This window comes from Sturnus vulgaris, chromosome 1 (genome assembly GCF_052056855.1).
Source record: "Sturnus vulgaris isolate bStuVul1 chromosome 1, bStuVul1.hap1, whole genome shotgun sequence".
NCBI classification, from domain to species: Eukaryota; Metazoa; Chordata; class Aves; order Passeriformes; family Sturnidae; genus Sturnus; species Sturnus vulgaris.
This window is the reverse complement of record NC_142243.1, coordinates 155,972,851-155,986,838: the sequence shown is the minus strand read 5'-3', so window position 1 is coordinate 155,986,838 and position 13,988 is coordinate 155,972,851. Positions and strand designations below refer to the sequence as shown.

At 38.0% G+C, this 13,988-nt stretch overlaps 1 protein-coding gene across 1 annotated transcript; it reads left to right on the top strand.

Moving 5' to 3' along the window:
• The first annotated feature begins 5,608 nt into the window (after nt 1-5,608).
• Nucleotides 5,609-13,685, top strand: LOC148225631 (tonsoku-like protein). Its single transcript, XM_088169377.1, has 5 exons — nt 5,609-5,654; nt 8,292-8,387; nt 9,668-9,810; nt 10,853-11,264; nt 13,528-13,685. The coding sequence occupies exons 1-5, from the start codon at nt 5,612-5,614 to the stop codon at nt 13,659-13,661; spliced, it is 828 nt and encodes a 275-aa protein (XP_088025503.1). The 5' UTR covers nt 5,609-5,611; the 3' UTR covers nt 13,662-13,685.
• The last annotated feature ends 303 nt before the right edge of the window (nt 13,686-13,988 follow it).

Sequence of the window (13,988 nt, the reverse complement as noted above, 5' to 3'; positions counted from 1 at the left end):
AAATTTTGGTGAAAATCATCAAAAATCGACCTAAAACCATCAAAAAATGATTTGAAAAAAGCAAAATTTTGGTAAAAACCACCCAAAATTGCCCCAAACCACCCAAAAAATTGTTTTTAAAAATCAGAATTTTGGTCAAAAGCATCGAAAATTTTCCTAAATCCACCAAAAAATCGACGGAAAAACCTCGGGAATGTTGGAAAATGCTGAATTTTGGGGAATTTTAGGGAGTTTTGGGGAATTTTTGGGATTTTTGGGGAATTTTGGGGGAATTTTGGGGATTTTTTTGGGAATTTTTGGGGAATTTTTGGGGAATTTTTGGGAATTTTTTGGGAATTTTAGGGAGTTTTGGGGAATTTTTTTGAGTTTTGAGGAATTTTGGGGGAATTTTTGGGGGATTTTGGGGATTTTTGGGGAGATTTGGGGGATTTTTGGGGAATTTTTGGGAATTCTGGGAATTCTGGGGAATTTTTGGAAATTTTTGGGGAATTTTGGGGGAATTTTTTGGGAATTTGGGGAATTTTGGGGGAATTTTGGGAATTTTGGGGAATTTTGAGGGAATTTTGGGAATTTTGGGGATTTTTTTTGGAATTTTAGACATTTTTTGGGATTTTTGGGGGAATTTTTTTTTAATTTTTAGGGAATTTTGGGGAATTTGGGGATTTTTGGGGGATTTTTAGGGAATTTTGGGGAGAATTTTTGGGGGAATCTTGGGGAGATTTGGGGGAATTTTGGGGGATTTTTTTGGGATTTTTGGGATTTTTTAGGGAATTTTTAGGGAATTTTGGGGAATTTTGTGGGAATTTTTGGGAATTTTTGGGGGGATTTTTTTTTTGAATTTTTGGGAATTTTGGGGAATTTTTGGGAATTTTTTGGGGGATTTTTAGGGCATTTTGGGTAGAATTTTGGGGGGAATTTTGGGGAATTTTTGGGGAATTTTTGGGAATTTTTGGGGAATTTGGGGGAATTTTTTGGGATTTTTTTGGGAATTTTTGGGGGGAATTTTTGGGAATTTTTTGGGGATTTTGGGAATTTTTTGGGAATTTTTGGGAATTTTTTGGGATTTTTTTGGAATTTTGGGGAATTTTGGGATTTTTGGGGGATTTTTGGGGGGAATTTTTGGGAATTTTTGGGGGGAATTTTTGGGAATTTTTGGGGAATTTGGGGAATTTTTGGGGAATTTGGGGGAATTTTTTGGGATTTTTTGGGGAATTTTTGGGGGGAATTTTTGGGAATTTTTGGGATTTTTTTGGGAATTTGGGGGATTTTTGGGGAATTTTGGGGATTTTTGGGGAAATTTTTTGGGGGAATTTTTGGGAATTTTTGGGAGCGGGGGAGGGGCGGCCCCTCTTTTTTTTAGAGAATAAAAATTCGGGGAATTTTCCAATTTTTTGGGATTTTAGAGGGGAGAGGTTTCACCAAAATTTGAAGATTTTGGGATGGATTTGAGCCAAATTTGAAGGTTTTAACCAAAATTTGAGATTTTGACCAAAATTTGAGATTCTTGGGGTGGTTTTGACCCAAAAATTGAAGATTTTGAGATGGGATTTGACCAAAATTTGAGAAATTTGACCAAAATTTGAGGATTTTGGGGTGGATTTGATGAAAAATTTTTTATTTTTGGGAAGGTTTTGACCCAAAATTTGAGATTTTTGACCCAAAATTTGAAGCTTTTGGGTCGTTTTTAACCAAAATTCGCAAATTTTGGGGTTTTTTGGACCCAAATTTGATGGGATTGACCAAAATTTGAAAATTTTGAAAAGGTTTTGACCAAAATTTGATTTTTTTTCCCCAAAATTGAGGATTTTGGGGTGAATTTGACCCAAAATTTGATGATTTTGACCCAAATTTGAGGATTTTGCCCAAAATTTGAAATTTTTGGGGTGGTTTTGACCCCAAATTTGAGATTTTTTTCCCAAATTTTCCCCAAGTTTGACCAAAATTTGAGATTTTGGACCCAAATTTGAGATTTTTTGACCCAAAATTTGAAGATTTTGGGGCGTTTTTAACCAAAATTCGCAAATTCTTGATTTTTTTGGACCCAAATTTGATGGAATTGCCCAAAATTTAATTTTCTTGGGATGATTTTTGACCAAAATTTGATTTTTTTCCCCCAAAATTTGCGGGTTTTGGGCCTGTTTGGTTCAAAATTTGAATTTTTTGGTGAAATTTTGAACCAAAATTCGATTTTTTTGAACCCAAAATCTGAATTTTTTTTATTTCTTTAATTAAAATTTCCAAATTTTGAGTGTTTTTACTAAAATTTGATGGTTTTAACCCAAAAATTTCTAATTTTTTTTAACCCCAAATTTGAGGTTTTTTTCAATTAAAATTTGATTTTTTTATTTAAAGTTGGAATTCGATTTTTAATTTTTTTTTTTCCCCAAAAATTCGGAGATTTAATCCCAAAATTTGATTTTTTTTAATTTTTATTTTAAATTTGAGAATTTTGGGGTTTTTGAACCGAAATTGAATTTTTTTTTTTGAACAAAAATTTGATTTTTTTTTAACAGAAATTTGGGGTTTTTAAATCAATTTTGGGTTTGAAGATTTTCTGGTTTTTTCACCAAAATTCAAATTTTTAATTTCAATAATTGAGCGAAATTTTTAATTTGTTTTAACCAAAAATTGGAAGATTTTGATGGATTTTTAACCAAAATTTGGAATTTTCACCCCAAAATTTGAATTTAATTCTTTGATTTTTTTTAAACCGAAATTTAAGAAATTTGAGATTTAATAAAAATCGATTTTTTTAACCCAAATTTGGAAATTTTGGTTTTTTTTTTTTTTTTAAACCCAAATTTAAAGTTTTGGATTTTTACCAAAATCAGATGGTTTTAACCCAATTTTTTTTTAAACCAAAATCAGATTTTTTGAACCCAAAATTCGATTTTTTAACCCAAAATTTTATTTTTTTTTTAACCAAATTCAGGATTTTTTGAACCCAAAATTCGATTTTTTTGAATCCAAAATTTGATTTTTTTAAAAATAAATTTTTTTTTTTTTTAACCAAAATCAGATTTTTTTTGAATCCAAAATTTGATTTTTTAACCCCAAAATTTTTCTTTTTTTTAAACCAAAATCAGATTTTTTTGAACCCAAAATTCGATTTTTTTAACCCCAAAATTTTTCTTTTTTTTAACCAAAATCAGATTTTTTTGAACCCAAAATTTGATTTTTTAACCCCAAAATTTTAAATTTTTTTTTAACCAAAATCTGATTTTTTGAACCCAAAATTTGATTTTTTTTTAAAGCCAAAAATTTGAAATTTCGGGAGATTTTTCTTTTTTAACCCCAAAATTGGAAAAATTTGGGTCAAAATTGGAATTTTGGAATTTTTAGGGAAAATTTTGGGATTTACTGGGATTGAAATGGGATTGAACTGGGAATGAACTGGGATTGAACTGGGATTGAACTGGGATTGAACTGGGAATGAACTGGGATTGAACTGGGATTGAACTGGGAATGAACTGGGAATGAACTGGGAATGAACTGGGATTGAACTGGGATTTACTGGGATTGAACTGGGAATGAACTGGGAATGAACTGGGAATGAACTGGGAATGAACTGGGATTTACTGGGATTGAACTGGGATTTACTGGGAATGAACTGGGAATGAACTGGGAATGAACTGGGATTGAACTGGGAATGAACTGGGATTGAACTGGGAATGAACTGGGATTGAACTGGGATTGAACTGGGATTGAACTGGGAATGAACTGGGATTGAACTGGGATAGAACTGGGAATGAACTGGGATTGAACTGGGATTGAACTGGGATTGAACTGGGATTTACTGGGATTGAACTGGGAATGAACTGGGAATGAACTGGGAATGAACTGGGATTGAACTGGGAATGAACTGGGAATGAACTGGGAATGAACTGGGATTGAACTGGGAATGAACTGGGATTGGACTGGGATTGAACTGGGATTGAACTGGGAATGAACTGGGAATGAACTGGGAATGAACTGGGAACGAACTGGGATTGAACTGGGAATGAGCTGGGAGCCCCTGGGGGCTACTGGGAGTGAACTGGTAGTTACTGGGATTGACTGGGAGTTACTGGGATAAATTTAAGGGGGATACTGGGAGCACTGGGAATACTGGGATGGGGATACTGGGATTTACTGGGAGTTACTGGGATTTACTGGGATTTACTGGGAGTCTGTGGGAGTGAACTGGGAGCGAACTGGGATTTACTGGGAATGAACTGGGAGCACTGGGAGCACTGGGATGGGGATACTGGGAGCTACTGGGATTGAACTGGGATTAACTGGGATTGAACTGGGATGAGTTTAAGGGGGTTACTGGGAGCACTGGGAGCACTGGGATGGGGATACTGGGATCTACTGTGATTGAACTGGGATTAACTGGGATGAGTTTAAGGGGGTTACTGGGAGCACTGGGAACACTGGGATGGAGATACTGGGGGCAAACTGGGATTTACTGGGAATGAACTGGGGGCTACTGGGATTTACTGGGAGTGAACTGGGTGTTACTGGGATGGGGATACTGGGAATACTGGGAATACTGGGATGAGGTTACTGGGTATACTGGGATCACACTGGGATTGAACTGGGATTTACTGGGAATCAGGGGAGCTAGTGGGATTGAACAGGGAGTTACTGGGATTGAACTGGGATTAACTGGGATTGAACTGGGAGTTACAGGGACCAAAATGGGACTTACTGGGAGTTACTGGGATGTACTGGGAGCAAACTGGGAGTGACTGGGAGCAAACTGGGAGTGACTGGGAGTTAGTGAGGGCAACTGGGAGTGAACTGGGCTATACTGGGATTTACTGGGGGTCACTGGGGGCTACTGGGAGCAAACTGGGAGTGAACTGGGAACTACTGGGAGCACTGGGATGGGGATACTGGGAGCGAACTGGGATTTACTGGGAATGAACTGGGAGCCACTGGAATGTCCTGGGAGTTACTGGGAGTTCCTGGGATGGGGATACTGGGAATTACTGGAGATACTGGGAGCACTGGGTATACTGGGATGGGGATACTGGGAATACTGGGAGCACTGGGATGAGGTTACTGGGTATACTGGGATCACACTGGGAGCAAACTGGGATTTACTGGGATTTACTGAGAGGGACTGGGATTTACTGGGATTTACTGGGAGGGACTGGGAGGGACTGGGATTTACTGGGAGGGACTGGGATCTACTGGGATTTACTGGGAAGGACTGGGAGTTACTGGGATTTACTGAGAGGGACTGGGATTTACTGGGATTTACTGGGAGGGACTGGGAGGGACTGGGAGGGACTGGGAGTTACTGGGATTTACTGGGAGTTACTGGGATTTACTGGGATTTACTGGGAGGGACTGGGATTTACTGGGATTTACTGGGAGCAAACTGGGATTTACTGGGAGGGCCGGGCAGCCACCAGGGGGCGCCACCCCCTTCCCAAGATGCCCCGCGGCCGCTGAGGGCAGGGCGGAAGCGCCGTTTCCCGCCTCACTGGAGGGGGCGGGACTTTCTCCCGCTCGACCAATAGAAACAGCCGCTCCCACCTTCCTCGGCGCTGATTGGTCGAGACGGCGCCTCTCAGCCAATCAGAGCGCGCGGGGGGCGTGGTCTCGGCGAGCGGCGGGAATGGCGGGCGAGCTGAGCGCTGAGGCGGCGCGGGAGATCCGCCGTGAGTCGGGGTTTTAATGGCGTTAAAAGCGCTTTAAACGGCGCTCAAAGGGTTTGAATGAGGCATGGAAGGAGCCGCGGGAACCCTCAGGGCTCGAGGAGTCCCTCCCGTGCCGGAGCCTCCTCAGGCGGGCCCGCGATCCCCTCAGGATTTCCCCCCCTCAGGCCGCCATGGGCTCCAATTCCCCTCACGGGTGTTTAAATTTTCATCTCGGAGCTTTTTATTCCCTCAAACCCCTCACAAAAACTCAAATTTCCCTCGCGCGTGTTTAAATTTTCATCTCGGAGCTTTTTATTCCCTCAAACCCCTCACAAAAACTCAAATTTCCCTCGCGCGTGTTTAAATTTTCATCTCGGAGCTTTTTATGCTATCAAACCCCTCACAGGGTTAAAATTTCCCCTCACAGATGTTTAAATTTTAATTTTGGAGCTTTTTATTCCCTCAAACCCTTCACAAAAACTCAAATTCCCCTCACGGATGTTTAACTTTTAATTTTGGAGCTTTTTATTCCCTCAAACTCCTCCTAGGGTTAAAATTCCCCTCACAGATGTTTAAATTTTAATTTTGGAGCTTTTTATTCCCTCAAACCCCTCACAAAAACTCAATTTTCCCTCATGGATGTTTAAATTTTAATTTTGGAGCTTTTTATTCCCTCAAACTCCTCATAGGGTTAAAATTCCCCTCACGGATGTTTAAATTTTAATTTTGGAGTTTTTTATTCCCTCAAACCCCTCACAGGGTTAAAATTTCCCCTCACAGATGTTTAAATTTTCATCTCAGAGATTTTAAAATTTTTAAACTTCTCGTTAAGGCTCAAATTCCCCTCACAATGCTAAAAAATCTCCACAGTTGGATTCCAAAATTCCCCCTTAAAATTCCCTTTTTTTTCCCCTAGAATGACCCAAAAATCCTCCCAAAATTCTCTTTTTTTCCCCCAAAATGACCGAAAAATCCTGATAATAATTCTATTTTTTTTCTCTAAAAACGAAACAAAATCCCCCCAAAATTCGCTTTTTTTCCCCTCCCAAAATTCTCCTTTTTTCCCCAGAATGACCCAAAAATCCTCCCAAAATTTCTCTTTTTTTCCCTAAAAATGACCCAAAAATCCTCCCAAAATTCTCTTTTTTCTCCCTCCAGAATGACCCAAAAATTCCCTTTTTTTCCCCCCCTTAAAATGACCCAAAATTCCCACAAAATTCTCCTTTTTTCCCCAAAAAATGACCCAAAAATTCCACTAAAATTCTCCTTTTTCCCTCAAAATCCCCCTCAAAATTTGCTTTTTTTTCCCCCCGCCAAAATTCTCTTTTTTTCCCCAAAAAGTTAGAAAAATCCCCCTAAAAATTCCATTTTTTTCCCCAAAAATTCCCCCAAAATTCTCTTTTTTTCCCCCCCAAAAAATTCTCTTTTTTTTTTCCCCCAGAAAATTCAAATTTCCCCCAAATTTGAATCCAAGTTGAACAAGAATCCCCCAAAATTTTGGGAAATTTTTGGAATTTTTTGGGGGGAAATTTCTTGGATTTTTGTGGAAATTTTTAATTTTTTTTTTTTTTTAATTTCTTGGATTTTTGTGGAATTTTAATTTTTTTTTTAATTTCACGAATTTTTGTGGAATTTTTTTTTTAATTTCTTGGATTTTTCTGGGAATTTTTAAATTTTTTAAAAATTTCTTGGATTTTTGTGGAAATTTTGATTTTTTTATTTCTTGGATTTTTCTGGAAATTTTTAAATTTTTTTTAATTTCTTGGATTTTTGTGGAATTTTAAAATTTTTTAATTTTTTGGATTTTTGTGGAGTTTTAAATTTTTTTGAATTTTTTCGATTTTCCTGGAAATATTTTTTTTAATTTCTTGGATTTTTGTGGAAATTTTATTTTTTTTTTTATTTTTGGATTTTTCTGGGAATATTTTAATTTTTTTTTAATTGGACTTTTCTGGGATTTTTAAAATTTTTTTTATTATTTGGATTTTTGTGGAAATTTTTAATTTTTTTTATTTTGGGGGGTTTTGTGGAAATTTTTTGATATTTTTTTATTTCTTGGATTTTTCTGGGAATATTTTGAATTTTTTTTATTTCTTGGATTTTTGTGGAATTTAAAAATTTTTTGAAATTGGATTTTTATGGGAATTTTTTGATTTTTTTTTAAATTTTGGAATTTTTCTGGAATTTTTTTTATTCTTCTGGAAATTTCTTAGATTTTCTTTAAACCCCCCCCCAAAATTTCCAAATTTTATTTTTTTAGAAATTTTTTCCTTCCCAAATCTGCAGAAATCCCAGGAAAATTCTCAATTTTTTCTTTAATTTTTGTGAAAATTCCTTGAATTTTTATGGAATTTTTAAAATTTTTGTGGGAATTTTCTGGATTTTTGTGACAATATCTTGAATTTTCTTTAAAAACCCCCCAAACTCCTAAATTTTATTTTTTTTAGCAATTTTCCCTTCCCAAATCTACAAAAATCCCAGCAAAAAACCTCAAATATTTCGCGACAAATTTGGAATTTTCACGGGAATTTTTTTGATTTTTTTTGGGAATTTTTTTGATTTTTTGGGGGAATTTTTTCTTTTTTTTAGAAATTCCCAAAAATTCTTCCAAACTGTCCCAAATTTTAATTTTTTTTGGGAATTTTTCTCCCCCCCCAGAGCTGCAGAAATCCAAGGAGAGGTCGCGGCGCCTCGGGAATTCTGCTGAGCTGGCAGCGAACTGCAACAGACTGGGAGAGCTGCTGGCAACACTGGGTGAGCTACTGGGACAAACTGGGAGGGACTGGGATGGACTGGGAGGGACTGGGATGGACTGGGATGGACTGGGAGGGACTGGGATGGATTGGGATGGACTGGGAGGGGACTGGGAGAGCTGCTGGCAACACTGGGTGAGCTACTGGGACAAACTGGGAGGGACTGGGATGGACTGGGAGAGCTGCTGGCAACGCTGGGTGAGCTACTGGGACAAACTGGGATGGACTGGGAGGGACTGGGAGGGACTGGGAGAGCTGCTGGCAACGCTGGGTGAGCTACTGGGACAGACTGGGACAAACTGGGACAGACTGGGAGGGACTGGGATGGACTGGGACAAACTGGGATGGGACTGGGAACTGGGAATTTCTTGGATCCTTTTCAGATTTTTCTGGAATTCTCTGGAATTTTTGTGGAAATTCCCTGAATTTTTCTGGGAATTCTTTGAATTTCCATGGAAATTTCTTGGAATTTTGTGGGAATTCCCTGAATTTTCATGGAAATTTCTTGGATCCTTTTCAGATTTTTCTGGAATTTTTGTGGGAATTCTTTGAATTTCCATGGAAATTTCTTGAATTTTTTTGGGAATTCTTTGAATTTTCATGGGAATTTCTTGGATCCTTTTCAGATTTTTCTGGAATTTTTATGGGGAATCCTTGAATTTTTATGGGAATTTCTTGGATTTTTTTGGGAATTCTTTGAATTTCCATGGAAATTTCTTGGATTTTCATGGGAATTCCTTGAATTTTAATGGGAATTCCTTGAATTTTAATGGGAATTTCTTGGATCCTTCTCAGATTTTTCTGGAATTCTCTGGAATTTTTGTGGAAATTCCCTGAATTTTTCTGGGAATTCTTTGAATTTCCATGGAAATTTCTTGGAATTTTGTGGGAATTCCCTGAATTTTCATGGAAATTTCTTGGATCCTTTTCAGATTTTTCTGGAATTTTTGTGGGGAATCCTTGAATTTTTATGGGAATTTCTTGGATTTTTGTGGGAATTCTTTGAATTTTCATGGAAATTTCTTGGATTTTCATGGGAATTCCTTGAATTTTAATGGGAATTTCTTGGATTTTCATGGGAATTTCTTGGATTTTTTTCAGATTTTTCTGGAATTCTCCGGAATTTTCATGAAAATTCCCTGAATTTCCATGGAAATTCCTTGAATTTTTCTTCAAATTCCTTCAATTTTTCTTCAAATTCCTTGGATTTTCACAGGAATTCCTCTAGAAATCCTCACCAATGGGTGAAAATTTAATGAAATTTTTGTTTTTAATCTCCAGGAAGGTTCCAAGAAGCTCTGGAAGAGCACAAAGAGGAGCTGGAAGTTCTGGAAAATTCCGGAGATTCTTTGGGATGCGCCGTCGCCCATCGGAAAATCGGAGAACGTTTGGCTGAGCTTCAACGATTTCCTGAGGCTTTGCAGGTGAGAGATGGGGAAAAAAACAAAAAAATTTGGGATTTAGGGAGTTGTTGGGAATTTAGGAAAAGTTGGTGTGAAAATAGGAAAAAAAAAACGGGGGGGAAATGGTTGAAAAATGAGAAAAAAAAGGGAAAAAAAAAGCCCTGAAAATAGAAAAAAAATTCTCTAAAAATCTCCTCAAAATTCCCAAAAAATCCTCTAAGATTTTCTTGAAAATTGCAAAAAAAAAAATCTCAAAAATAATAAAAAAAATCCCCCCTAAAATTGTCAAAAAAACCCCAAAAGTCCCTAAAAAAAGCTCCAAAATTCAATAAAAAATCCCCCAAAAAATCCCCCCCAAATTCTCCAAATATCTCATGAAAATTGCAAAAAAATTCTCTAAAAGTCCAAAAAAATTCCCAAAAAATCCCAAAAAGTCCCCAAAATTCCCTAAAAAAATCCCAAAAAATGCCCCCAAAATTCTCCAGAAATCTCTTGAAAATTGCAAAAAAATATTTCTCCAAAAATTAAAAAAACTACCCAAAAAATTCTCAAAAAATCTCAAAAATTCACTAAAAAATCCTCACAAAATTCTCTAAAAATACCCTGAAAATTGCAAAATAAAATCCTCAAAAAATAAAAAAAACCAAAAAAATCCCCAAAAAGTCCCCAAAATTCACTAAAAAAATCCAGAAAAATCCCCCCAAAATCTCTTGAAAATTGCAAAAAAAAGTCTCCAAAAGTTAAATAAAAAAAATCCTAAAAAATCCCCCAAAAATTCTCCAAAATCCCCCCAAAAATCCCAAGAAATTCTTCCAAAATTCTCTAAAAATCTCTAAAAAAATTTTCAAAAAATCCTCAAAAATTCCTCAAAAAATCCCTCAAAAATTCCCAAAAACCCCCTCAAAAATTCTCAAATATCCCCAAAAAATCCCTAAAAAATCCCCAAAAAATCCCAAAAATTCACCGAAAAATCCCCAAAAATTCTCTAAAAAAAAAACCTAAAATCCCCCAAATCATCCTAAAAATTCCCAAATTTTTAATATTTTTCTTTTTTTTTTCCCAGCACCAACAGCAGCACCTCCTCCTCGCTCAGGATCTCGGGGATCTCCCGGAGCAGCAACGAGCCTGGGCCACGTTAGGCCGCACCCTCATGATGGCGGCCGAGGAATGCCCGGATTTCCTCGATTTCCCAGAATTCCCGGCCTTCCCACAATCCCCTGCGTTCCCAGAATCCACCGCGTTCCCAGAATCCGCCGCGTTCCCAGAATCCACCGCGTTCCCAGAGTCCTCCGCCTTCCCAGAATCCTCCGCCTTCCCAGAATTCCCTGCGAGCCCTCAGGGCACCCCGGAAGGAGGAGCAGGAAGTTCCGGAAGGGCGGGAAATGGCGGCCATGAGGGAGAAGCTGGGGCGGCGCTGAACCGGGCGCTGCAGGCGTTCAGGAACAGCCTTCACATCCTGGACACGCGGCTCGCAGGTACTGAGGAATTTTTGGGGGATTTTTTAGGAATTTTTGAGGGAATTTTTGACATTTTTTGGGGATTTTTAGGGATTTTTTGGGGGTTTTTGGGGGTTTTTTTGGGGATTTTTAGCGAGGTTTTGTCGTTCAGGAACAGCCTCCACATCCTGGACACGCGGCTCGCAGGTACCAGAGATTGGGGGATTTGGGGGATTTTTTGGGAGATTTTGGGAATTTTTGTGGAAATTTTTGAATTTTTTGGGGTTTTTTGGGGATTTTTAGGGATTTTTTGGGGTTTTTTTTGGGGATTTTTTTGGGATTTTTAATGAGGTTTTAGCGTTCAGGAACAGCCTCCACATCCTGGACACGCGGCTCGCAGGTACTGAGGAATTTTTTTGGGATTTTTTAGGAATTTTTGAGGGAATTTTTGAAATTTTTTGGTATTTTTTTAGGGTTTTTTTTTGGGATTTTATGGAATTTTTGGGGGATTTTTAACGAGGTTTTAGCGTTCAGGAACAGCCTCCACATCCTGGACACGCGGCTCGCAGGTACTGAGGATTTTTTAGGAGATTTTGGGGATGTTTTGGGATTTTTTTGGGGATTTTTGGGGACTTTTTGGGGATTTTTTTTTTAGGGATTTTTGGTTATTTTTAGGGGATTTTTTTGGGGATTTTTGGGGGATTTTTTGCGATTTTTGGGGCATTTTTGGGGGATTTTTGGGGATTTTTTGAGGATTTTTTTGGGGATTTTTTTGCAATTTTTGGGGGATTATTTTGGATTTTTTTGAGAAAATTTTTGCAATTTTTGGGGATTTTTTTGGAATTTTGGGGATTTTTTTGGAGAATTTTTGCGAAAAATGTAGGGATTTTTTGGGAAAAAAAGGGGCATTTTTTAGGATTTGAACTGAATTTTTTGTGAATTTTTTGTGAATTTTTTGAATTTTTTGGAGGATTTTTGGAAGAATTTTTCGCAATTTTGAGGGATTTTTGGAGGAATTTTTGGGCATTTATGGCGAATTTTTCACAATTTTTGGAGATTTTTGGGATTTTTTGGGAGATTTTGGGAATTTTTGAGGAAATTTTTGAAATTTTTGGGGGATTTTTTGGGGATTTTTAGGGATTTTTTGGGGTTTTTTTGGGGATTTTTTTGGGGATTTTTAACGAGGTTTTGGCGTTCAGGAACAGCCTCCACATCCTGGACAGGCGGCTCGCAGGTACCGCGGATTTTTTTGGGATTTTTTAGGAATTTTTAGGGGAATTTTTGAAATTTTTTGGGGGTTTTTTAGGGATTTTTTGGGATTTTTTGCGGAGTTTTTGGGGATTGTTTAGGGGTTTTTTTGGGGATTTTTTTTGGGAGTATTTCAGGATTTTTTTGGATTTTTTTAGGGATTTTTTTGGAGATTTTTTTGGGATTTTTGCGGGATTTTTTTGGGATTTTTAGGGAATTTTTTGGGGTTTTTTTTGGAGATTTTTCAGGGATTCGTTAGGGATTTTGGGGGATTTTTTGGAGAGTATTTCAGGATTTTTTGGGATTTTTTTAGCGTTTTTTGGGATTTTTTTGAATTTTTTGGGATTTTTTTGGGGATTTTTTTGAGATTTTTTTTGGATATTTTTTGGGGTGTATTTCAGGATTTTTTAGGATTTTTTTTAGAGATTTTTTGGAGATTTTTTAGGATTTTTTTTTAGGGTTTTTTTGGAGATTTTGGAGGGAAGGTGTAAGGTATTATTTGGGAATTTTAGGGGATTTTTGGCATTTTTTAAGGACTTTTAGAGATGTTTTAGGGAAATTTTTGAGAAATTCTAGGAATTTCCAGCACTCCCAGCGTCCTCAGCCTTCCCATCGTTCCCAGAATTCCCCAAAATTCCCAAAATTCCGGTTTTTTTTTCCAGGAATTCTCCCTCACCGGGAGCTGTCTCAGATGCGGAGCCGCCATTTCCTGACATTCCCAAATCCCAGAATTCCCAAATCCCTGATCCCAAATCCTGCCCCTCTGAACCTCAAATCCCAGAATTCCCAATTCCCATCATTCCCAACATTCCCCAAATTCCCAAAATTCTCAAAAAATTCCCAAAAATTTCCTAAAATTTCCCAGAATTCCCTCACTGTGCCAGCCGGGCGCTCTCCCTCAGGAGCCTGGAGCTGTTCCCGACCTTCCTCCCAAAATCCCAAAAATCCCCAAAATCCCAATCCCACAATTCCCAAACTCACTCCCATCATCCCCAACATTCCCAAAATTCCCAAAATTCCCAAAAATTCCCAAAATTCCCATTTTTTTTTCCAGGAATTCTCCCTCACCGGGAGCTGTCTCAGATGCGGAGCCGCCTCTTCCTCAACCTGGGCCTGGTGCAGGAATCGCTCGGGAACGTCGGGAACAGCTCCAGGCTCCTGAGGGAGAGCGCCCGGCTGGCACAGTGAGGGAATTCTGGGAAATTTTTGGGAATTTTTGGGAATTTTTTGGAATTTTTAGAATTTTGGGAATGTTGGGAATGATGGAAGTGAGTTTGGGAATTCTTGGATTGGGATTTTTGGGGATTTTTGGGGATTTTTGGGGTTTTGGGGATTTTGGGAGGAAGGTCGGGAACAGCTCCAGGCTCCTGAGGGAGAGCGCCCGGCCGGCAGAGTGAGGGAATTCTGGGAAATTTTTTGGGAATTTTTTGGGAATTTTTTTGAAATTTTGGCATTTTGGGAATGTTGGGATTGATGGGAGTGAGTTTGAGAATTCTGGGATTGGAATTTTTTGGG